This window comes from Balaenoptera physalus (assembly GCF_965194825.1).
Source record: "Balaenoptera physalus genome assembly, chromosome: 13".
Lineage (NCBI taxonomy): Eukaryota > Metazoa > Chordata > Mammalia > Artiodactyla > Balaenopteridae > Balaenoptera > Balaenoptera physalus.
In genome coordinates, this window is record NC_138892.1 from 53,552,180 (window position 1) to 53,578,770 (window position 26,591).

The 26,591-nt window shown below is 39.9% G+C and overlaps 1 protein-coding gene across 2 annotated transcripts in view; it reads right to left on the minus strand.

Moving 5' to 3' along the window:
* Positions 1 to 26,323, minus strand: part of SRGAP1 (SLIT-ROBO Rho GTPase activating protein 1) — a 277,465-nt gene extending 251,142 nt beyond the window's left edge. For both annotated transcript variants that reach the window (XM_082422706.1, XM_082422705.1), the window contains exon 1: positions 25,380 to 26,323. In XM_082422706.1, coding sequence (XP_082278832.1) covers positions 25,380 to 25,446 — 67 coding nt within the window. In that variant the 5' untranslated portion in view covers positions 25,447 to 26,323. The remainder of the gene's footprint in view (positions 1 to 25,379) is intronic.
* Between the last annotated feature and the right edge of the window lie 268 nt (positions 26,324 to 26,591).

A 26,591-nucleotide genomic window follows, 5' to 3' on the forward strand; every position in this document is an offset into this window, starting at 1 on the left:
GGGGGTTGGGGGGAGGGATGGATTGGGAGCTTGGGATAAGCAGGTACAAACTATTGTACACAGAATGGATAAATGACAAGGTCCTACTGTATAGCACAGGCAGCCATAGTCAATATCCTATGATAAGCCATGATGGAAAAGAATATATATATATGTATAACTGAATCACTGCTGTACAGTAGAAGTTATCACAACATTGTAAATCAACTATACTTCAATAAAATAAATTTCTAAAGAATTGATAAGAATGTATTTCCAACATTTCTACTATCTATATAATAGAAAAAGGCACTCATTATAATTCTATATATTTGTGAAAAAAATTGATGTCATATAAAATTAAATGTTTTTAAAAGTGTCAAGGGCAGGTTTAACTTTTTTTCTCAATAAAAATAGACTAAATTTCTTTCTAATAATGCATCTTTTCATGACTTTGAAATAATAAACTTTTTAAAAATATTAAGATAACATTAATGATTATTATGAGACAATTAAAAAGACAAATGAGAAGATTAAGTTCCAAAGTAGGGACTTCCCTGGTGGTCCAGTGGTTAAGACTCTGCGCTCCCAATGCAGGGGGCCTGGGTTCCATCCCTGGTGGGGGAACTAAGATCCCACATACCACAACTAAGCCCGCATGCCACAACCAGAGAAGCCCACGTGCTGCAATGAAGACCCAGCACAGCCAAAAAAAACAAAACACCAAAAAACAAAAAAAGCAAAGTAGCCTCCATTAGTTCCTCAAAAAATTAAAAATAGAAATTCCAAAAGAAATGAAATCCCTGTCTCAAGGAGATATCTACACCCCCATGTTCATTGCAGTATTATTCTCAACACATGCATACAACCTAAGTGTCCATGGATGGATAAATGGATGAAGAAAATGTGGTGTATATATACAAAGTGGAATATTACTCGGCCACAAAAAAGGGCAATTCTGCCATTTGCAACAATATGGATGAACCTTGAGGACACTATGTTAGGTGAAATAAGTCAGAGAAAGACAGATACCATATGATCTCATGTACATGTGAACTCTAAAAAAAAAAAGTCAAACTTACAGAAACAGAGAATAGAATGGTGGTTGCCAGGGGCTGGGAGGTGGGGAAATGGAGAGATATTGGTCAAAGGGTACAAATTTCCATTTATAAGATGAATAAGTTCTGGGTATCTAATGTACAGCATGGTAACTAGTTAACATTACTGTATTACATACTTAAAAGTTAAGAGAGTAAATCTTAAATGTTCACACCACACACAAAAATTTGTAGCTATGTGAGGTGAAGGATGTGTTAACGAACCTTAATGTGGTAATCATTTCCCAATATATACATATATCAAATCATCATGTTGCATACCTTAAATGTACAAATGTTATATGTCAACTATATCTAATAAAGCTGGGGAAAAAAATAGAGTAACCTTCATTAGCTGATATAATGAAATGGATACATATATATATACATAAAATATAAAACTTAACACAGATAAACATCATGCTGTACATAGATTTTTAAAACCTTATTTGAAACAAGATGGGAGAAGCAAGTAAATTCACATCCGTTGCACACCTAACTCTGAGCCAAGGTTTTATAATGACTTTATAAGAGTCATCTAATTTCATCTTCCCAACAGTGCTCTGCGATGGACAGCATTATCCTTATTTTACAGACAAGAAAACTGAAGCTCAGAAAGGCAACATAATTTGCTAAAGGTCTTGTTATTAGAAAGTGATAGAACCAGAACTGAAACTTAGGTCAGATGGCTCCTGGTACTTCAATGTCTTCTATAGAATATGCAAATCAGGCATGACAAACGTTTATAGGGAAAATAACTAGGATGCTTTTCCATGGGACTATAATGTCAACTGCCTCATTTCTTCAGTCAGAACAAACACATACCTGCCCACTCCATAGAAGAGTTGTGAGCAACAGGTGTGACTGTGCATGTATGCGTGCTTGATAAACTGCAAAGCACCAGGTACCGTTTTACTGGCTCTGTAACTATTTTAAAGGAAGGAAAAGGACCAATGTGTAGAAGTTGCATATGGGGAAGCAAACTGATCCTTGTAAAAGGAAGAACTTTCCTCCAATTACATCTGCCCAAACTTCCCTATGAAGGGTTGAGTTGCCTACCACCTTTCAAAGGGTTCAAGCACAAGCCCAATGACTGACTACTTGTCTGAGATTCTGGATGGGTAGGAAGAAGATGGATTAGACAACCTTAACGTCCGGTCCACTTCTCACATTCTCCAATGCTAACAAAATCTTAACAGACTCTTTCCCAAAGGAAAGGAATACCTTTCCCCCTTTAGCACCTCTATCCCGATTATAGGGGGTTATTCTGAAATGCAAAAGACAAATGGCTGAAAGGGAGAGAAAGAACTTAAAATGATCACCTGCAGAAGTAAAAGTACAGGTAGTCATCTTTTCGCCTCACCTACTCAATATTTCTTGCCCCAGTAGCTGGCTTACTTCGTGATCTCTTGGATACATTTGAATCAGGAGCCTCCAAACTTTTTTAATGGTACACTCCATAAAGAAAAAAATGAGCATACTCTCAATGTGCTTCCATTTCTACATTTATACATTATGTGCATTCACTACTGTGCTAATATATATTGGGTATTGTATAGAAAAACAAAAAAACACAAAGTCTAAAAGAAGACAAAAAAAATATATGACATTTTCTTCCAGGGCATCACTGTGTACCTTGTTTTCCCCTTTGTAAGCCTGATCACTCACATCTTTCTCCCAAGGGTCATCAAGTCCTCTTTTTTTGGTTCTTGTTTGTTTGTTTGTTTTTGTTGATTTTAATAAATTTATTTATTTATTTTTAATTCATTTTTGGCTGCGTTGGGTCTTCGTTGCTGCGTGTGGGCTTTCTCTAGTTGCGGCAAGCGGGGGCTGCTCTTCTTTGCGGTGCGCGCGCTTCTCATTGCGGTGGCTTCTCTTGTTGTGGAGCACAGGCTCTAGGCATGCAGGCTTCAGTAGTTGTGGCATGCAGGCTCAGTAGTTGTGGCTTGCAGGCTCTAGAGCGCAGGCTCAGTAGCTGTGGTGCATGGGCTTAGTTGCTCCACGGCATGTGGGATCTTCCCGGACCAGGGCTCGAACCCGTGTCCCCTGCATTGGCAGGCAGATTCTTAACCACTGCACCAGGGAAGCCCCATCAAGTCCTTTTGATTCCACCTCTCATATCTCCTTCATATTTCAACATTTCTACCCCCAAGGTCAAGGCCAGAACTGAGGCCTTCAATATGCCACAGTAGAATACAAGAAGACTTTTAAATTGGCCTCCCTCCACTCAGGGTTTTCCACCCTTACATCTGACCACATCACCCTCAATGGTTCCCTACTGTCCACAAAGTCTAAACTGCTTTAATAACCTAAGAACATAAAACATAATGATCATCATCTCACTAACTATGTCATCTCTCACAAAATAAACTTTCTTCAATTTTCTAATGTGGAAAATGGTACTAGTAGAATCTACTTCATGTGTTTCTTGTGAGATTCAAACAAAATAATGTGTGCAAAGTACGCTTACACTGCCAGGCACATAATACACACCTAATAGCTATAAGCTATTAACAGCATTACCTTCCTATTCTCATCTCGTTATTCTGCTCAAAGTATTTAAAACATCAAGCTAATGATTCCTAAAAAGAAAAAACACAGGACTTCCCTGGTGGCACAGTGGTTAAGAATCCACCTGCCAATGCAGAGGACACGGGTTCGAGCCCTGGTCCGGGAATATCCCACATGCCGCAGAGCAACTAAGCCTGTGCACCACAACTACTGAGCCTGCGCTCTAGAGCCTGCGAGCCACAACTACTGAAGCCCGCATGCCTAGAGCCTGTGCCCCGCAACAAGAGAAGCCACCACAGTGAGAAGCCTGCACACCGCAACGAAGAGTAGACCCCGCTTGCCGCAACTAGAGAAAGCCCGCATGCAGCAAGGAAGACCCAACGTGGCCAAAAATAAATAAATAAATAAATTTATTTATTAAAAGAAAAAACACAGAATCCTTAGAGGAGACTTGCCTTTACCTGGAATGCCCTTCCTTTCCTGAAGAACTCCTACTCATCCATCAAAGCTAGCTGAAACGTCTCTCCCATGAATCTGTATTAAACTCTCCCAGGCAGAACTAATTTCTTCCTGCATAATGTTCCCATAAATTTAAAACACCTCTAACATACTATACAGCAAATCTTTGTTTACTTCTCCATCTCTAAATCTAGGACACAATCCATAAAAAGACATGGGTGTGTTTCATTAGTTATTAATTCAATGAACACCACCTAAGCAACTACTATAAGGCAAAGCAGATGCCTTGACTAAAAAAAAATCTGCCCTTGGGGAGTCTACAGTTTGATAAAGGAGGTATTTAATAGCTGTTTGTTGAATGAATGAAGAATGAATGAATGATATTTAATTCCAGCATGACTGTAAAAGAATTTAAACCAGAGACCCAGAATCAAATGTTTCAATTATCTTAACAGATAATGGAGTCACATTTTAAGCACATTTATTAGAATTTAACTACAAGTTCATATTTATTAGGAAGGGTCCAAGGGAGGGAAGGAAAATCTTATTTTCCCCAACATCCTTTCCGTCTTTCAACTAGACCTTAGCCTCAGGGAAGTGTGAGGCCACAGTCTATGAGCAAAGAGAAACACAATTTCTGCCTTCTGAGCTTTGATGGAAGCCGTTCTTGGTAACACGGTGACTTGGAGATTTTCAAGAATAATTCTGTTTAATTTTTCTCCTTATGGTTTGACTTGAGATCCTAACTTACAGCAAAAATTGTACTTGCCCTGTAACTACTGCTATAGCAATTTCATGAATTGTCAGTAGACCTAGGATTTTAAAACAATCAAATAAAAACTCTCATGAAACATAATCAAATTTCTTATTTATAGAAAAAAATCCCTTCCTTACAATAACTTGAATTAACCATAACCCACAAAACAACATGCACTTCAGCTGCTCCAGAGTTAGGTGTCAAGTCTCCTGACGGTCCTAAGAGTTGGCAGTGACGGTGGAAAATGGAAAGGTGCTACAGGAGGTCCTAAAAAGGGTACCTTGCCTGGTGCTCTTTCTCCTTAATTCAAAAGCACATGCAGATGTACAGGGAAACTGAAGCTTTATTCCTCCAGGGCTCATCATGTTCCCACTTCAGTTTTCAATTTACTCAGGTGTGATGTGAACAGACTCTTTACAATTTGAGAAACTAACAAATTACTGAGACTGGGGGTGGGGGGATAGAACCAAAGTAAGAAGCTGGGGGCTGCATGCATTTTCTATACTCTTAGTTTAAAGTGCCATGATTTGATGTCCATTTACAGGAATTGAGAGCAATTGTAAGAAAGGTAAAGATTTTAGGGAAATTTGGGAGGAAAATTAGCATCAAAATTGGCTCATTTAAAGAAGTTACAAAATTGCTTTGATTTTTCCAGCAATGGTTCCCAAAGTGTGGTCTCTGATCCAAGTTCCCCTGGGAACTTGTTAGAAAGGCAAATTCTAGGGCTTGGGGCCGGGCCCAGCAAACTGCTTCCACAAGCCCTACAGGTGATTCTGATACAGGCAGTCCTAACACCACTCAAAAAGGAACAACACAAAAAAAAAAAAAAAAAAAAAAGGAACAACAGCAACAGATAACTGAAATCTTACGTAAATTTAGAGAACCAGCTAAAGAGCTACACCTTCTTTCCCAGGAGAAATCAAGACAGGTCACGGCCTCTTCACTGAGGAACCATGGTGGGGGGGGGGGGGACGACTAAAGGAGCTGAGGCAGCAATTCTTATCCCCAAGACTAGGGCACTAAATTTCGCAAGAGTATTCCAATTTAGGACTTTAAAATTTTTTCTCCCCCCAAACGCCTTCTCTGCTGCATACAAAGAGGCAGCTCTGCCATGAGTTTTCTTACCAAGTAATCCACTAAGATAATAAGGCAACACTTTAATGTTAGTACATAATCGCTGAACAACCAAAAAACGGACTTTTTATCTGAATTGATACAAACTCTGCTTATTAAGACAAAAACGACAATCATTCTTCCTGACTCTCTGGAAGTTTCAAGAGAGTTTGTGAAATGAAACTAAGCATTTAATCTTTTATAAGGCAGCGTCCTTATGTAGCTCTACAGAACTAGAACAGAGGTTTGAACCCCGGTGGCTCCACCATTTAGTAGCTGTGTGATCTTGGGGAAACTATTTCAAGTTTCTAAGTGTTCAGTTTCGTTTTCCCCAACCGTAAGGTAACAACAATATAACCTCCCTCAAAAGGAACACACTATAGATGTTAGCTGCTACAACTGTAGGCGCTAACAGCAATAATTGCAGGCAACATTTATAATGTAACCAGGCATTTTGCATCAGGTCGCAAGCAAAAGTCTGGACCCAAGCTTTCTTCTGATTCATTAACAGGGGAGACTAGATCTTAGCTTAAAACAATCAAATGATAAAAGACTTTAAGGGCACAGTGAATACCTGTAGGGGAACACAGAGGAGAAATCAGACTGAAGTTATGAAAGACTTATAAACTGCTGACGAGGGACATTCAAGGAGTCTCTATCTTGGGTGTCTTTAGGAAGGGCGCTGCTCTCCTTAAAGAGACGAAAGAAAGAGACATGCATACACACACTGTACAGATATATCCCATTTGGAAGCAAATGAGAGGAGTATGCCTTTGACAGCAGCTAGAATAACTATAGTTCTCTGCATTTGTCTGGCAGATTTATTTTTGGCAGCCCTTAATGAACAAAGAGCACAGGTTAATGGTAGAGCAATCTACATCTACAGCTGCAATCATACACATGAAGAAGATAGAATTCATTATCTCTCAAGGTTCTCTAACAATGATGATGCAAGGAATTGTAACAAAGTGCCTCTGTAGCTAAATGTCCTAGGAAGCCTACCAACACAATTCTTCTAAGACTGGGTCCAGTATAGCTTCTGGTGATTGGCTAAATGTCTCCCATTGCTTTTCTAAAGAACCATTAAAATTCCCATTTTTAGTGTTTGCTTTGTAAAACTGAAGTCTGTTTAGTAATTTTAATCTCTCTGGAGATGAGTGAGTTTTAAATTATTTACGAAAAAAAATCTGTTACTAATAAAGACAATAGCTTCAGGTACAGTAGTAAATAATAATCATTATTATTATAGCAGCTCGTTTTTATCGAGCCCTTACTACTTGCCAAGAGCAGTGCTAAACTCTTCACAGGTACAATTTCATTTAATCCTCAAAACAATCTTATAAAACAGACATAATCATCATACCCATTTTCAAATTAGAAAATTGAGTTCCAGAGGAACCATAATTTGAATTAGCCTATCCAAGATATTAACCTCTACACTGTGTTGCCCTTCTAAAGGAAGCACACTGATGATTAAAATACATAGGTGGCCACTGGTAAATGTCACCACTGTTCCATTTGAAGGGCAATCTTGTCTCTAAATCAACAAAGAACAACAACTAACAGTAACAGCCATTAAAGGAATAAGGCAGCTCTCTATATACATCTATGGAATGGTGCCGACCAGCATTACTCAAAAGCAGGCCAGAGAACTGCTGGTTGCAGATCCACAATGAGATAAAGAGCTTGTGCCAGAACCTAAATCAGCACATCACTAAGCACTGTTTAGTTTAGCTGACATTTGTGTGTAGCAAGACTTTCTGGATAAAGGAAGCAGGGCCATGATTTACCTTATCTCCTCATGGACCGGTAATAAATAGTTCTGAGCAGCCCTGGTCTACGAACCAGTTCTGAGCAGCATGGGTGCAGACAATTTATTGTTGAACAAAAAGCAAATCTACAGTAACTATTCTACAAATGACCACATTTGTTCAGTTTATAAACAGATAAGTAGATTAATGTTATGAACACAAATACCAATGATGCCACTGGAAGGATATACTCCAAACTATTTGAGAATTGCCATTTTTTGCCTTACCAATTCTGTACTTTAGCCAAAAAAAATTTTATAACCATGAAAGTTAACATGAGTGGGATTTTTAAAAAAGATAAAATGTTTTCTTTTCCTATTCTTACTAAGTATTTTTAAAAATTAACTCAAGCCTATACTTTATTTGGATTTCCTTAGTTTTAAAAATTAATTAATTAATTAATTTTGGCTGGGTCTTCGTTGCTGTGCGTGGGCTTTCTCTAGTTGCGGTGACCGGGGGCTACTCTTTGTTGCTGTGTGCAGGCTTCTCATTGTGGTGGTTTCTCTTGCGCATGGCCTTCAGTAGTTGTGGCACGCAGGCTCAGTAGTTGTGGCTCACAGGCTTAGTTGCTCCGCGGCATGTGGGATCTTCCCAGACCAGGGCTTGAACCCATATGCCCTGCATTGGCAGGCGGATTCTTAACCACTGCGCCACCAGGGAAGTCCCTTAGTTTTTAACTAATGGCCTTTTCCTGTTCCAGGATCCCATCCAGGATTTAGTCCTCACGTCTCCTTAGGCTCCTCTTGGCTACTAAATCTTTTATAACCTAAAGTTTATTATTATTGCTTCCAGAGCCAGAGTTCATAAAAGTGGCAATACACTAACATTTCTTGAGCACTTCCTGTGTGCCAGACAGTTTGTTTGTTCAATACTCTGCTTGTCTTACCAATGCTCTGAGTGAAGTACTATTATTATCTCCATTTGACAGGCAAGGAAAATGAGGCAGGATGAGAGTAAGTAATTTGCCCACAGTTCAATAGCTGGAGAGTGGCGGAGCCAGGATTTGGATCCCAGGCCAGCAGTCTGATTCCTGAGCCATGCTACAAACTCCTATGCTACACAAAACACATATAAATTTATACGAGTATGCTTATTTCAGAGTGTTACCTGGTACCTGAAAATGGGATGTGACATTATGAGAATGTCAGAAATTGCTAAAAGATGACTGACCACAAACACAATAAAACTCATTTTTATTGTGTTGACAGTGCACAGTGCTTTCTGTACATTATTTCACAATTTAATTCCAAGACTGATGGAGGAAATGAGATACCCAATAGAAAAGAGACTAAAACATTAACCTGACTGTAGGAAGTAGAGTTCCCAGTTTCAAACAAGAGATATTTATTTGTATGTTAGGTATTTGGAGAAAAACACGTATAATTTAAACTCTATAAAAATACAGTCTGGGGGACTTCCCTGGTGGCGCAGGGGCTAAGACTCAGCGCTCCCAAGGCAGGAGGCCCGGGTTCGATCCCTGGCCAGAGAATTAGATCCCACATGAATGCTGCAACTAAGAGTTTGCATGCCACAACTAAGGAGCCCACATGAGGCAACTAAGACCCGGCACAACCAAATAAATAAATAAATATTTTTAAAAAAAATACAGTCTGGAAATCTTTCAAACATATACTTTTGGTGACACATTTGAGAGTTTCCATAAACATTTTTAATATAATTGCGATGGAAGGTCAATTAAAAATGCAGTGGCCATTTGAAAAGGCATTCAGTATCTCTCTCTCTTTTTGTAGTAGTGCATTCAGAAAACTCTGTTTTCTAAGGGACATGAAATTTAACAAATTCTCTTGTCTAATTTCTCAGAATTTACCAGCTTTCTGTGCCATGTTTTTTTTACCAGGGAATGCATCACTGTTGTAATGATGAAAAGAAAGGTGAAAACTGAGCACAGCAAAGAAATGAGAGCAAATTATTCGAGTCAGGGGTCAGCCCAGAAAACATTCCTCCACGTTCTAGGGCTGCTCAACCAGTCTTCTAAAGAGCTGCTCTTTTTACCTACCTGTTCTTATCTCTCTGTCCCCTAAAGACAGGGAGCAGGCAGTTCCCTGAAGCAATGGCCACACCTTTGGCTCTGAGTTCCAGAATTTCTGCTGGTGCTTGGGGGTTATAGTTTGACTGAACTGTCCTAGAAGTGTAGACCATCAATATGAGCACAAGGAAAAGCCATCAATGATCCTCAAGGAGAACTTCTGTTCACTGGCCATTGACAAGACATCAAAATATGCCACACCGACGTGACATACGGAAAACGAGACGAGCAGAATGACTTCTTCCTACTCTCTCTTCTTTGGTAAATAACATTTGGAGGCTTAATTCTATTTTTCAAACATGCTACTTTCACAGCCAGACTAAAATTTGGATGTCCTCAGAAGTGAAAAGTGCCTGACTTAAATAAGATTAGCAGACACCTATTGTTCTATCTTAACTGCTGGAGGTCTGAGGGAGGGAGCTGTTTTGGTAAGCCGCACCTTCAGAATAATAAAAGCAAAGGGCCAAAGTCCAGAGGTCTTCCACAGACCAGTAGAGAAGGAGTTAGAAGTGACAGCCCAGAAACTGGGACATCAAGCACTTTAAGAACTGCTGGGGGCTTCTCTGGTGGTGCAGTGGTTGAGAATCTGCCTGCCAATGCAGGGGACACGGGTTCGAGCCCTGGTTTGGGAAGATCCCACATGCCGCGGAGCAACTAAGCCCATGAGCCACAACTACTGAGCCTGCGCGTCTGGAGCCTGTGCTCCGCAACAACAGAGGCCGCGATAATGAGAGGCCCGAGCCACAACGACTGAGCCTGCGCGTCTGGAGCCTGTGCTCCTCAACAACAGAGGCCGCGATAATGAGAGGCCCGCGCACCGCGATGAAGAATGGCCCCCACTTGCCGCAACTAGAGAAAGCCCTCGCACAGAAACGAAGACCCAACACAGCCAGCCCAGCCAGCCAGCCAGCCATAAATAAATAAACAAACAAACAAACAAACAAACCTAAAGTTTAAAAAAAGAAAAAACGGTTGGAACCTTTGTAAATGCTCCTTATGCTGCATCGGCTATTCTGCTGTGACGCCAAGGCTAGAGGGTGCTACTTCTTCTAGGAGGTCACTGCAGCCAGCTTTGGAGTAGACTTCCAAGGGATAAAATGGTAGAAACAGCTCCACAAGAAAAGGAAAGTCCAAACTCCAAGAAGGAAAGACAGAACTCTGGATGATTAGCAACAGAAGCAAGACTCCAGATTTCCCAGCAGCATCTCAGATTATTCAGAAACGTGTGGATGTTTTCACGCTCTGCCCATATCAAAGCCTATCACTGATCCTCACTACACATTTTCATCCCTAAAATCCATATATCCTGGATTTTTCCATGCGTAGACATAAACCTATATATGAAGAACTTGAAAGTGTTAGGGTAACATTATTTGCTCTCATCTATGTGTATCCTCTTCAGTGTATGGATCTTGGGTTATAAACATCATTCTAGAGGGCAGGGACTAAAAACCACAGACTTATTCTTCCCAGTATCTTGAACTGTATATACTTTTAGGTTCTCTTGCTAAAACAGAACTTCATATTGGATAAATTAAAAATAATTTTATGAAAGTTACTAAGAGAGTAGATTTTAAAAGTTTTCATCACAAGAAAAAAAATTCTAACTGTGTGGTGACGGATGTTAACTAGACTTATTGTGGTGATCATCTGGCAATACTTACAACTATCGAATCATTGTTGTACACCTGAAACTAATATACTATTATAACATTATTATGACATATAATGTTATATGTCAATTATATCTCAATAAAACAATGTAATATACTGATGGGCTCCAAAAAAACCAAAAACAAACTACTGAATATTAGACTTCTGTTTCCTACAGTATAGTAAATTTAAATATAGTAAATTTAAATATTTTGGATCATCTTTCTCTGAACATCAAAACCATTTCCTTTCAAATTCCTTTAAATTCATTATCATTTTGGTCTTAACTCATACTTATTATATATGTCAGTAGTTCTGACATAGATTTGGAACCTGACTTTTCAGTTTGAAACTAAAATGCTGGATAAAATATTTTTAAAATATAATTTTAATCACATCACCAGCTTTCACATAAGTAATGAATTTTAAAAGTCCCAAAACAAGATAAGGTCAGTATAAAACAGATCAAATGATAACGAGTGCTATGGAGAGAAAGCAGGAGAAGGAAGATGGGAAGAGCCAGGAGAGGCTGAGGCTTATAATCTTAAATAACATGGTCAAAGAAAACATGGTCAAGAAAAACATTTCAAAAGATCAATATAATCAGACCGTGTTCTTTGATGACAATGCAATTAAGTTAGAAATCAGTAATAAAACCATAAATGAAATAACTTTGTATACCTGAAAAATTTAAAACACACTTTTAAACAGATTATGAGTCACAGAAAAAAAACATAATGGAAATTAGAAAATACACAGAACTGAAAGGTGACAAAAACACTAAATATAAAAATTTATAGAGACTTCCCTGGTGGCGCAGTGGTTAAGAATCCACCTGTCAATGCAGGGGACATGGGTTCCAGCCCTGGTCCAGGAGGATCCCACATGCTGCAGAGCAACTAAGCCCGTGCACCACAACTACTGAGCCTGCTCTTTAGAGCCTGTGAGCCACAACTACTGAGCCCACAGGCCACAACTACTGAGTCTGTGCTCTAGAGCCCGCGAGCCGCAACTGCTGAGCCCGTGTGCTGCAACTCCTGAAGCCCGCGTGCCTAGAGCCTGTGCTCTGCAACAGGAGAAGCCACCGCAATGAGAAGTCTGTGCGCCGCAACAAGAGTAGCCCCTGCTCGCCGCAACTAGAGAAAGCCCACATACAGCAACGAAGACCCAACGCAGCCATAAAAAAAAAGAAAATTTGTAAATTTGAAAGCAATGACAGATTTTTTTCTTTTTCTTATTTAAAATTTTATTTATTTTTTGGCCACGCCACGCAGCATGTGGGATCTTAGTTCCCTGGACCAGGGATCGAACCTGTGCCCTCTGCATTGGCAGTGTGGAGTCTTAACCACTTGACTGCCAAGGAAGTCCCGACAGATTTTTTTTCTTGATGAAAATATGAAACTTGGATAACTTTACTAAACACTTAAGAGTCACATAATTCCAGTCTTACATGAATTCCTCCAGAGAATAGTAAGAGGAAATAATCCCCAACTAATTTCAAACATGATTCCTCTCAGATTGCAACGTAGGAATTATTTATTTAAAAAAAGACAAACATCCTCACTTTAAAAAAGAATTTTTTAAAAAATTAATTATTTATTTATTTTTGGCTGCATTGGGTCTTCGTTGCTGCGCGCGGGCTTTCTCTAGTTGCGGCGAGCAGGGGCTACTCTTTGTTGCAGTGCGCGGGCTTCTCATGTTGGGGAGCATGGGCTCGCGGAGCATGGGCTTCAGGAGTTGTGGCACGTGGGCTCAGTAGTTGTGGCTCGCGGGCTCTAGAATGCAGGCTCAGTAGTTGTGGTGCATGGGCTTAGTTGCTCCGCGGCATGTGGGATCTTTCCGGACCAGGGATCGAACCTGTGTCCCGTGCACTGGCAGGCAGATTCTTATCCACTGCACCACCAGGGAAGTCCGCTCATTTTTTTTTTTTTTTTTTTTTTTTTTAATGTAAAGTCACACTCCTATATACCTCATGGGGCAAAGAGGAAACCATTATAAGAAATACAAAATACTGAGAAGTTAATTTTAATAAACTTTACATATCAAAACTTTCTAGATGAAGCAAAGATGGTACATTAAGGGGAATTATCATAAATATTTATTAGGGGAGAATATTTATTGGGGAGAAGAACAGATGCCTTTGTTAAGAATGATGCTTTTGTTAGAAATAACATTTACATTAGAAAAGAAATTTATTGCCTTAAATGTTTACAGTAGCGAAGAAGGATAAAAGCAAATGAGCTGTATGTCCAACTTAAAAAAAAACAGATAAAGAACAGAATAAATCTGAAGAAAATTTAAAGGATGAGAGTAAAGAGCAGAAATCAATAAAAGAGAAAAGAAAAAACAACAAAAACAGACAACCCCCTTTTAAGATTCAGCAAGAAAGAGATAAGGCAAAAATAAATATTTTAAAATACTATTTAATTTTTAATTTTTATTTTCTGGCCCCACTGCGTGGCTTACAGGATCTTAGTTCCCTGACCAGGTGCCCCGGCAGTGAAAGCGCCAAGTCCTAACCACTGGACCATCAGGGAATTCCCTACAATAATATTTTAAATTAAATACAGATCAGTCCATATTTTTAAAATATACTATCATCAACATTATGTCAATATATTTGAAAACTTACACAAAACAGAGACATTTCTAGAAAAATATAACTTAACAAAACTGACTTCAGAAGAAATATAAAGAATAAATAATTCTATCACTAGTAAAACTAATGATTAACTGCTGATTAGCAATTAAAGTTCTTCACACAAAGAAAATGACTAGACCCAAATAAGCAGTTTTACCGACCTTTCAAGAGAAGAAATATTCCAAAATTTCAAACTCTTTTACAAAATAGAAAGAGAAGCAATACTCTCCAATGCATTCTGTTAGGCTAGTATAATGGAAATATGAACCCAGACAAGGACATTATCTGAAAGGAAAGCCATGGGTCTGTTTCATTCAAGAATTTGGAGACAAAAAACAAAAAACAACAACAACAAAAAAACCTGAACTAAATATTGGCAAACTGAATCCAACTATTTACACATATAATACAATGATGAAGATAGGTTTAATTCTGGAATACAGAGATGGATCAATATTAGAAACTTTGTAAATATTTCTCATTACATTAACAGATTAAAGAAGAAAAAATAATATCAATAGATGCAGGGACCTCCCTGGTGGTCCAGTGGTTAAGAATCCGACTTCCAATGCAGAGGATGCAGGTTCGATCCCTGGTCCAAGAACTAAGATCCCACATGCCGTGGGCAATAAGCCCACACGTCGCAACTACTAAGCCCACATTCCGCAACTACTAAGCCCACATTTCACAACTACACAGCCCACATGCTGCAACTAGAGAAGCCTGCATGCCGCAACGAAGAGCCCACGCGCCACAACGAAAGACCCTGTGTGCCACAATTAAGACCCAATGCAGCTAAATATATAAATAAATATTTTAAAAAATCAACAGATGCAAAAAGAAAAAAGGATAACTTTCAACCAACTATTAATGATTAAAACTTCAAGTAAACAGAGAATACATGAAACTTAACCTGATAAGAATATCTATAATAAACTGAAAACAATCATTATCCTTTACGGTAGGAGAGGCTTGAAAACATTCCCTTTAAATCCAGAACAAGAAAAGAATGACAATTCATTATGTTTATTAACTTCATACTCAAAATTCTGCCTAGGGCAAAAATAGAAGAATAAATTAAAGCCGTAAGGTTTGGGAAGGAGGAAATATAATTGTCTTTATATTTGCAAATAATAAGATTTTTTTAACCAAAAAATGAACAAATTATTTGAAATAATAAACTAGCAAAGTGGCAGGATATAAGACCAATATGCTAAAGTAAACTTCATTTCTGTATACCAGAAACAATTAGAAAACAATTTTAAAAGAGATCTCATAAACATTAGTAACAAAAGTGAAATAAGTCTAACAAAAAACATAGAAAATATAAAACTTTACAGTAAGATATTTAAAAACAACTAAATAAATGGAGAAATATTCATATTCATGGGTAAGCAGAACTTATAATCTAATATACAGTTGCCAATTCTCTGCTAAATGCTTTATAATTTCACACAGTTTCAATCAAAATGCCTATGGGCTTCCCATGGAAAGAAAACTGATTCTAAAATGCACATGAGGGACTTCTCTGGCGGTCCAGTGGTTAAGACTCTGCACTCCCAATGCAGGCGGCCCGGGTTTGATCTCTGGTCACGGAACTAGATCCTGCATGCACGCAGCAACTAAGAGTCCGCATGCCGCAACTAAGATCTGACTCAGCCAAATAAATATTTTATAAATAAATAAATAAAATGCACATGAGAGAGAAAGGACCAAGATTACCAAGATACTTCTGAAAGGGTATAAGGAAGGAGAATTTGGCCTACCAAATGTAAGACTAATTATAAAGCTATAGTAATTAAGATAGTGTGGTATGTCCAAGAATTTATAAATTAACCAATGAAACATAATAGTGTCCAGAGATAGATACATGTATACATGAAACTCTGATCAAGACAGAAGTAGCTAGTAGATTACTTTTTAAAAGAAGAAACTATTTAGCAAGTGGAGTGAAAAAAGTTGGTCATCCACATGAAAAGAACTAAAAATATATCCCTAGTTCACAATATGAAAAATAACTTCAGATAAATTAAAAACTTTTATGTCAAAAGCAAGATTTTAAGACATTCATAAGATGATATAGACAGATATCTTTCTGACCTTAGAGTAGGGAAGGATTGCTTAAACACCAAATATAAATAATTGATACATTTGAACAAATTAAAATGAGCAACTTCTGTTTATCCAGAGATATCTTTTTAAAATGTGAAAATACAAACTACAAACAGGGAGAAGATATTTGCAACAGATATAACTGACAAAAGATCAATATTAAGAACATACCGAAACCAAAACAAAACAAAATGCACAAATCAATAAGAAAAAGACAAACCAACAGATAACTGGGCAAAGGTATGAATAAGCATTTTAGTGACAAAAGCAAATGGCCCTTAAACATGTGAAAAGATGCTCTATCTCATCAGCAATCAAAAACATACAAATTAAGCCAAAATACCATTTTACCCCAGTAGATTGCCTCTCCAAAAAACCCTGTCTTCATGCTGACTACTGGTTGTCCAAATCTGTTCTCTCCTTCCATGGTTATGAAGTTGTATCTGGAAACAGGGCTGCCCAGGTAGACTACATTTGCCAGCCTCCCTTGCAGCAAGATGTTGTCCTGTGACTAAGTTCTCACCAGTTAAATGAATGGAAATTCTCTGTATTATTTCTGGCCTGGGTTTTAACACATTGGCCATATGCTCCTCACGACTCATTTTCCTTCCTGTAAGTCAGAACATGGATATACTTAAGACCCAGTTTCAACCAGGCATACAAGTTCAGTTCCCTAGGTGATGGCAGAGGAACGAGATGGAGAAAACTCAAATAATTTAAGGAGGCAAAACTGTCCTGGTAGCCTGGACTGCACACCTCCAGACTGTTAGGTGAGAAATTTATACATTTTTAGGTTATTGTCTTTCAAGGTTCTCTTTATTGTTATAGTTCACCTTTACCTTAACTAATACATTGGCCCATACTAAGTGTTTTTCAGGATGTGGAATTCTCATTCACTGCTGGTAAGAGAATAACTACCAAGCACTTAGAGAAAAGTTTGACATTAGTAAAGTTGACCATGCACATTCCCTATGACCCAGCAAGTATACATAGAGAAACTCATGTACACTAGGAGACACTCACAGCATGTTATATATTATTATTAATCATGATGGCAAAAAACTGCAAATAATCCAAATGTCATAAAGAATGAATAAATAGCTTCCAGTATTTTCATGCACTGGAATACTATATATCAGTGAAAATAAATTAATGATAGCTACACACATTAATGTAGATCAATCTTAATATAACATTGAGTGAAAAATGGAAGTCATAAGAAGGCATACTTACTTTGAAAATTTTTTATTAGAGAAAATTTTAAACATACACAAAAGTAAAGAGAATAAAATAATGAACCCCATGTACCCAACAATTATCAATTCCTGGCTAATCTTATTTTATCTGTATTCCCACCTACTTCCTCCTTCCCCCAGATTATCTTGAAGCAAATCTTAGCCATCCTCAAATACTTCAGCACATATATTTAAAAGATAAAGATTTGTTATACATGCCAAAATACTATTATTTTAAAAAATTAACATCAATTCTTTAATATCATTAAAAAATCTGGTATGTGTTCAAAAGGGCTCTGTATTTTTGATGCATGGATATAACATACATCAAAACTATAAAGAAAATTATAAAACTATCATAAAACTTTAAAGAAAACAAGGGGATGATTAATATTAAATTCAGAATTGTTATTGAGCGGGCAACAGGATGAAGAGAGGTTTGTTAGAAAGGGGACAATTTGGGGGTTTCTAGACACTGCTAATGTTCTACTTCTTAACCTGCGTGGCTATTAACCAGGTATTCATTTTATTATTATGCATTAAATTGTAAATAATTTTCCGTACCCGTTTGTATATATATTTCACCCAAAAAAAGAAAAGAAAAAGAGAGGCTGCTTCCCCCACCCTCCCACCCCGCAACCTACGAACTGTTAGCTGAATTCAAAGCAAGAAAAAAACCAAAGTATATCACTGAGCGGTAAGCAAACAGGAAGTTCGAAATTGTCCTGTGAACAAACCTGATCAGCAGAGGTTCAATTTCGCTGGGATGCACCTTGCCCCACCCCCATCCTGAAGGAGGGTGGGTCTCAAAGTGAGATTCCTGCATTAGGCCAGGAAATTTACCAAGCAGAGGATGTACTGAGGTCCAAAAGTACAGGAAATACAACCTATACCAAACAGGAAAAATAACCGGAAACTCCTCCCGCCGTGCGTTATAGCTTGGTATAGACATAGAAAGCTGAGTCCAGCCATGCAAAGCAGCCATGGCAGTGACTGGCACACCGTGAGCGCTCAATAACTGTTAGCTGCTGTTACGATTATTTTTCATTTTTATTATTTCATCATCCTTTTTTCCCCCGCCATGGAAGTTAACTTTAATTATAAACATCTGACTTCACAGAACATCTGACTTGGAGGGAGTGATGTTTTATTTCATTTGTTGGTGACATATAAGACTGAGGTCCAACTAGGGTTTCTCCTCATGCTGAAATCCCACTACCCAGTATGGCTGACACACGTGAATGGACATAGCTATCCATCAATTTAGCTCTGTTTTAGCTTGTCCTAACCATCCTTTTTTTTTTTTTTAAATGGTCTCTCTTTTTCCCAATTATTATAAAATATTTCTCCATACCATAAAACGTTCTTCAAAAACCACTGTTACTGACCCCATAACATTCCATGTGCACAAGTTAGTTAACCATTCCCCAGTGGAATTCAGTAAACTATTCTCCATTGTTGGACACTCAGACTGTTTCCAGCTCTGTGACTTTCTAAAGAAGTTACACACATTTGAATTCAGTTTAATTTTGTGGTAGTACTTCATTGGACACCCTAGATAATTCTGAATGATCGCCATGTTAGTTTATACTATAAAGGAATGATAATTCAAAACAATTACTCTATTCATTCAATTAATGTTTAATGAAACCCTGTACCAGGAGGCGTGGGAGATACATAGACAATAATTTTTAATATCAAAGTGCTTTCTGTTATATGTCAAATATATCTCAGTAAAGCTGGGAAAAAAATCAAAGTGCTTTCAAATGAAGCAAAAGCAAATTAGCAGGCAAAAGTGAAATTTTTCATTTCTATATTGATTTTAAAACAAAATATTTTGATCAACGCTATGAAATTAAGTCAGAGACTTTATCTGACATCATAAGAATCCTTTTCACCACGGGTAAATAAAATCAATTGATTGGACTACAGTTTTCATTTTCCATTTGGCATCATTAAAGGTAGAGAAAATGTAAAACAAAAGTTGTAAGCAAACACATGGCAGCCCAGGATATGTGCTTTCCGGCTCTGTTACTTGTACTTGGATAAAAAGGAATGACACAATAAAAAAAAAAAAAAAATCCACCTTATAAGGAGCTGGGAATCTCTCTGGTTTGCCTATCACATATCCCTTTTTAATTCCACCATGAAACTCACTCCATTCTAAAAGTACAGAGGACTTTATCAGGATGATTTAAGAATCGCCCACTTTGGGATCTATTTAGGCAGCAGATTGGTGATTATGTATTTGAATTTCAAAAAGCTTATCTAAGTCAGAATGTAACAAGAAACAGTTGAAATGTAAAGAAAACCAAAATTAAACAGATAACAAGGCCTACTTTTTATAGACTATTTATCAGTGCCAAGCGTGTGATAAAGGCTTTCCACAAATCACCTCACAGAAGCCTCACAAAGGCAAGGAGGTAAGTACTATTATTATCCCCATTTTACAGATGAAGAAGTTGACTGTTAGTGGTCAAATACATTATTAGTGTCAGGGCTGAATGGCTAACACCTAAGTTTCTGCTCTTAAACACTATGTTCTATTTTTTTCCCATCCTGAGATACCAACAGGTGAGCATATATATATGTTGTCAATAAATTAGAAAGTAATTTGGGCCCAACAAATAAAAAGACCTTCAAATAACTAAAAATGTCTTCTAGTAACTGTTTCTATTCCCAACTTCTGTCTTCAAACCACTAAAACAAAGGTAGACTGAGTGATTAGACATACAGTTTACTCCGTTCTTTTTTTTTTTTTCATCTTAATTCTCAGTTATGTAACTTGAAATAAAAATAGTTAGCATAAAAAAGGGTCTGGTCAGTCCACAAAGTAGACTCTCAAATTGGACCAGAGCTGAGGATGTGGGGTTCCTGACCTGGTCATCACACAGCACAGGAGTAAGCAAAGCAATCTAGACAGAGCTCAGATTTACCATCTCATAGCATACTCCAACCCTCACTGTATTTCAGAGCATGCTTCGCTTCAAAATTTCTCCAAAACTATTTCTTAAGATACTTTGAAGTTCATGAAACAAATCAGGTTTTCTGGACTACATAAGAGGGCTTATTGCAGTAGCTTCACTTAGTATGACCAAAATTTCAAGCGCGTTACATTTGTACATATTCACCATATTTTTTTCCCCTTGATCTTAAAACCACCTTGTGAAGCTGCTGCCTGGGCATTGTGGCTTCTTGAAATGATCTTGGTGAAAAAACAACTTAGTTATGGTTAATCAATTTAATTAACTCCTCCTGTTAACAGACCAGAGTTGCTATTCTCTCGACCATCCAACTATGATTCCTTCAACGGATGTAAAGTCTAAACAGGTAAGTGTTCTATCTCCTACTCTTCTTTGTGAGGAATCTAAAAGTAAACCATTGTTACCGAAAAGCAGAGAACCTGGGTTCCAGTCCCACATACATTACAGTTAATTGTGTAACTGACATTCTGCCTCCTTGCACCGCTGAAGTGGGCTGGACAGGAAATGTTTAAAGTCCTTCCCAGCTATAAAGTTTTAATTCGTAATTTAAATTGTTTTCTATTGCAAGTTAAATGAAGAACATTAGAGGCAGACACAGGTTCCCTATGAGTGACAGGAGCACTTTTAATTTCCCTATTGAAACCTATCACATGACGGGAGGTCATATTAAATTGAACTGGCATTTCCTTATGCTCCATCTGCTACCAAAATGTACTATTTGTAGTTCAGGCAGCAGAGCGGTTGAAAAACAACAGATTTTTCTTGGCACTTCCTGCACGTATGGCACATAGATGAGTACGAGATTATCCTCAGGAAAATACTGCAAATAATTGCTGTCAATTCTTAGCAACTAACAACACGCATTATTAAAAACAAACACAACTTCCCATCCATGAGTTCCACCTCACAAAATGTGTCTTTTGTTTCTTCTGACTCTCATATGTGAACCAATATTTTTTACATGGGCTCCATAATATTTCTGCTGCAGAATTCAAAAATTACTAGGGGGCTTCCCTGGTGGTGCAGTGGTTGGGAGTCCGCCTGCCAATGCAGGGGACATGGGTTCGAGCCCTGGTCCCGGAGGATCCCACATGCCGCGGAGCGGCTGGGCCCATGAGCCACAATTACTGAGCCTGCGCGCCTGGAGCCTGTGCTCCGCAACAAGAGAGGCCGCGACAGTGAGAGGCCCGCGCACCGCGATGAAGAGTGGCCCCCGCTCGCCGTGACTAGAGAAAACCCTCGCACAGAAACGAAGACCCAACACAGCCAAAAATAAATAAATAAATACATACATACATGCATACATACATACATACATAAATAATTTTAAAAAAATTACTAGATGTCTAAAATCTACAGATAATCCCCAAACCTTCTGTTAGCCACTTGCTACAGTCTTTTCCACTGCTAAGCTTTTTGCCAGAGATGCTAAGAGTAGTGTAGTCAACTGGTTTGAGTTTCATACACTTTTCCAGACAATCTTGCTTTTTAAGGGCCCCCACGAATAAGAGATTAATTTCTCTGGATTCTAAATCTTTGGGAAGTTGACCAACACGCATGAAGTAGTCTTTCTCCTCCTAGTTAACACATGTCTTTTAAATTATTGCTTGGGGTCCTGTTGTCCTCGATTTAAACCTATCTATTCCTTTAACTACTTGTATAATTCCCAATTCTTCCCCCTCTTACAATTCTGTGCTCTACTTTTCTGAACGTGGTTTTATTATTTTTCTGTATTTTCTGTGGTATTACATTTTAATTCCTTGAGAAATCAGATAATACATAGTGTTTGTGAATTCATTATGAAAAAAGTTAAAGCAAAGGTAACCCTCCTCAAAACAGGGCCGCCAAGAGAAAACGCAAAAAGCTTGAAAATTTTACTGCATAATTAATGTGAACTGACATGACATCTTCAATTAGACTCAAAGACCCTTAGGACTGAGAGAATCTAAACTCCTTATCTTACAGATAAGAAAACCAAAACCCAGAAAGAAGCTAAGTGACTTGCCCTACATGATACATCTAACTGGATACATTTATGGTCTTACGCATAAAATTACAGCATAAAATTACACGTTACACCTAGGATGGTTCTTTTCACATTGAAAATAGCCCCAGAAAGTCTGTTTCCTAAACACATGCAGGCAGCCACAGTGGCTAAATCCCACATCTATGGAGTCATTCTTTTAAATCAAACCCTTAACTCAGAAATCCTGAGATAAATGCAACTGGTATTAGGGGAAATGGGAGAGAATAAGAAAGGACAATACTCCAGGATGTTAGATTCAAGTCAGAAGGTAAAAAAGTCACATATAATCAAAAATGACTCTTGATACATTTAAGTGTATCACAGATACACTTAAATCACGCAGAGAGTCCAATATTTACGTCTTTATTCATTGGGAAGAGACCAATGTCTTCTCTTAATGAGTCCAGCACAGCTAGGTTTTCCTCCAGCAATAGAATAAGCCACTTTCTTTTGTTTACCATCAGAGGAAATACCTGCTAGAATTGAAAGAGTTGGTTGTTCCAAAACCACCTACCTTTAAGCAGTGGAATAGCATCTGCCAGGGTGAGATACTCACCCTTAAAGAGGGGCTCAGGAAAAGAAACAGAAAACCAGGATCCTACCTCTGAAACTATCCTTAGTAAGGGACCTATTCTCACTGCACAGGACAGCGGGCCTCATGCACTATTTAACTATTTAACTCATTTCTCTTCCACTGTCTTCTTGATTTTGCCTAGTAAATTCAGGTGAATGTGTGCCATTCAAGGTGTATATGATCCAATTCCATTTTATTGATATTTCCCTATTCCCATATTTGCATATGGATATAAGGATCTGGGTTAGACACAGGATGTGTTAAGTATTACAGGGGAAGTAGATGAAGTCTGGACACAGGCTCTGATGAGAAGGGCAGGTCAGGTGTAGTAAAGAGCCATAAAGCAGCCTGAGGACTCACAGGTTAAGTGAGGAGGGTTGAAGGGAATAGACAGATCACTTTCTATGGGACAGAATTTGTTCCAAAAGTAATTTTTACCATGTTTGTGATTTTTCCTTGGATTGGATTTGATGGACACATTTTAAGCATTGCAACACATCCCATTTTATTGATTTTTATTTTATTTATTTATTTTTGTTGTTGTTGTGCCCCGCAGCATGTGGGATCTCAGCTCCCGGACCAGGGATCGAACCCGCACCCCTTGCATTGGAAACGTGGAGTCTTAACCACTGGATTGCCAGGGAAGTCCCCATTGTATTTATTCTTAAATCAATATAAACGGCCTATACTCTCAAAGCATATAAGTAACCGTATAACTATAAAATTCATACTCTGAAAGAGATTAATCATGAGAATATTTTCCAGATAAAGACTTGATCATGGACAAATGACCTTAGAGCAGAAATACCGAAACCAATACTTGGAAATACATTCTTCAAGTCAGTGCTCCAAGCAGCAGGAAAACCAGACTGCTACCCCTTGAAGACCTGCCACAAAGAGCCATGTGGAAAAACCGCACAGAGAAATGGTGATTGTGAACAAGAGTTCTACCTCAGTATGAAAGATTTTTGGCTGTGTTGGACTCGTTAAGAAAAGAAAGGTTATGCTCATTAGAAAGTGTACCTGTCTCTAAGCAAATAATTACTTCTCTGCTAACATAACTTCCATGTCAATGTAACCAGTTCCTACAAGTATAAATTACCTTAATTGCATGCAGATAAAAATCTGTGTTTCCTGAACAGTGTTCATCTTAACTCCATTATTGGAGTCAACCTAAAGGAAACTTAAGTCTCTGGGCTTGCATATTGTGTTTGCCTCTGGCCATGATGAGATGGTCCAGGTTCACACTGATTGACAGAGGGTTTCCCCACCAGGTCCTCTCACAGGACTCCAGGCATTTTCACAACTTGACCACACAAAAGAACTCCCAGTCTGCTCCTGCCTTTCCCAAGACAAGTACAGGAATGCCCTTCTCTGCAGTCCTTTCATAAGATTGTGTCTGTACAAACACAGATGTCTACAAAGCAATTTTTATCAACTTTGCATTGAATATTCCAAAGAACAGCAGTGATCTCAACACTCCATCCATTGTCTCAATGGATGGGAAAAGCTACCCATGAGAGACCATAAAGGAGAAGAAAAAAAAACAACAACAAATATATGTTTATTAAACTCTTCAACAGCAACACAAAATACTTGTACTGGAGAGAAAATATATATTTTAAACCACAAGGCACCTTAAGTAAAAATGCGTAATCAACCTTAATTAGATTCCTTCATCAGCTGACAATGTAAATGGATGGAAACTACTACTCAAATCTTCAAACGTTAATTTTACATGCAAGTGGCCTCCAACAAATGATAAAGCAATATTTCCGTGTGAGTGTGAGAGATGGCACTGAATTCTGGCCCATTAAAAAGGAGTCAGATTCCACTAGTCCTTGCTTGGTTTAACTGCCAAGCTTTTAGGAAGCTATTTCATAAAAGCGGGACTCGCCCTGATAAATTAGTGAACAGTGCGAATGTCAAAAATCGCCTGCACTCAATGAAGCTCTAGAGCACTTCGGAGCCAGACTTCAAAAAATGACTCCTTAAAAAGAATTACGTTGTGACAATGGTATCGTTAAAAAAAAAAAAATAAGGATGACGGTGATAATAACTGGGCAGGAACCACTGCTGCTGCCTGCCTCCTATGTAAGTTGCCCGGCTGAAGGTGGTTAAGTTAAAGCCAGTTCTCCCCTATTGGAGGGGCGCCCTGGCAGCGGCGGAGAGCCACCCGGTTTCCAGTTCCCTGTGGGCTTGACGGGACTAGGACTGGGGCTGGGATTGGCTTCCACGAAGCCCCGGGTGGCTCATCGAGGCGTTCTAGCTGTCCCTCGCCACCTTCCTCCAACACAGACCCCAAGTGAGAAATGCAACTCCCGGAGCACAAGGACAAGAAAGCACACAAAAGGAGCAAGGCAGCCGCTCCCATCCTTACCTTTGACTTGACTTTCATACTCGGCTATGATCTCTTTGTCCTTTTTGAATCTGCTCGGAGTGGACATTATCCAGCTGTTCTGGGTTTGCTTTCAGTGGGCAAGTTCTGTTAGGGGGTCACCGACCAGTCTCCTCGGAGAGGCAGAGAGTTGTACTCCCACACGCCGGGAACCCAGAGGCAGCACCGACAGGAGGGAAAGGGGGAGGGAGAGGAGGAGGAGGAGGAAAAAAAGGAGCGAGCCGAGGACTAGATTAACCCGGGCGCTGGCACCATACTCTCCGGATCGAGCTGCCGTCGGTGATGCGGAGGGGAGCCCAGGGTTCGGGGCCGGAGAGGCCCGGCGCGCCGGCAAACTCCAGCAGGCGAGTGGTGGGGGGCGTCTCCCTGCCCACCCCACCCGGAGCCCGGCCACTTCCTCTACGACCGCTGGGCGTACGCGGGGATCGCGCCGGCGCTCCGCACCATTGTTAGCAACCCGCACGGGGCGCGCGGGGCAGGGCCAGCCGGGGAGGGCGGGCGCCGCGACTCTCCCTTCCTGCTCCAGCCGCCGGCTCCGGCGCTCGGGGGTCCCGCCCGGGCTGGGGATGCTACTGCCGCTCCTCCGTCGGCACACACGGTTGCTACTGCCCCGGGCAGGCAAGAGGAATCGCGATCCTAAAGCAAGTCCCGGGCGCCGGCCGCAAGGGCGGCTGCCGCACCGTAAGAACGCGTCCTGGGCACAGCCCCGGCGGACTTTAGGTCTCCACCGCCGGCGCCTCGCGGGGCCTCTGCCTCCTGGGCCACCGTGCGCCGAGGCTGCCTCTTTCTCCCCCGACCCCCTTTCCGCTGCTGCCCCCAGGAGGCCGCCGGCGACAGACACACTCGCACACGCACCCGGAGGAGCCGCGCCCCCGGCGGCCGCAAAGTTGCCGGCACGTTCACGGCCCGAGGATCCCCGGCACCTGGGGAGCGAGCTACGGGCGGCAGCGGCCGAGGCGGCCGCGCGGGGCTCGGAGAGGCGGGGCAGGGCTCGCGGGAGGGGTCGGCTCAGCAGCGCGTTCCCTTCTCCGCCCTCGCCCCCGCCCGGCGCGGTGAGGAAGCGCCGCGCTCGTCCGGGAAGATGGACGCCTCTTGTGGCCAACCGCAGCCCGGCCCTGCGCGCCGAGCCCGGCGGCCGTGGGCAACGCCCCCAGCGCCTCCCGGAGCTGCGCAGCCCCAGCAGCTGGGAAACCC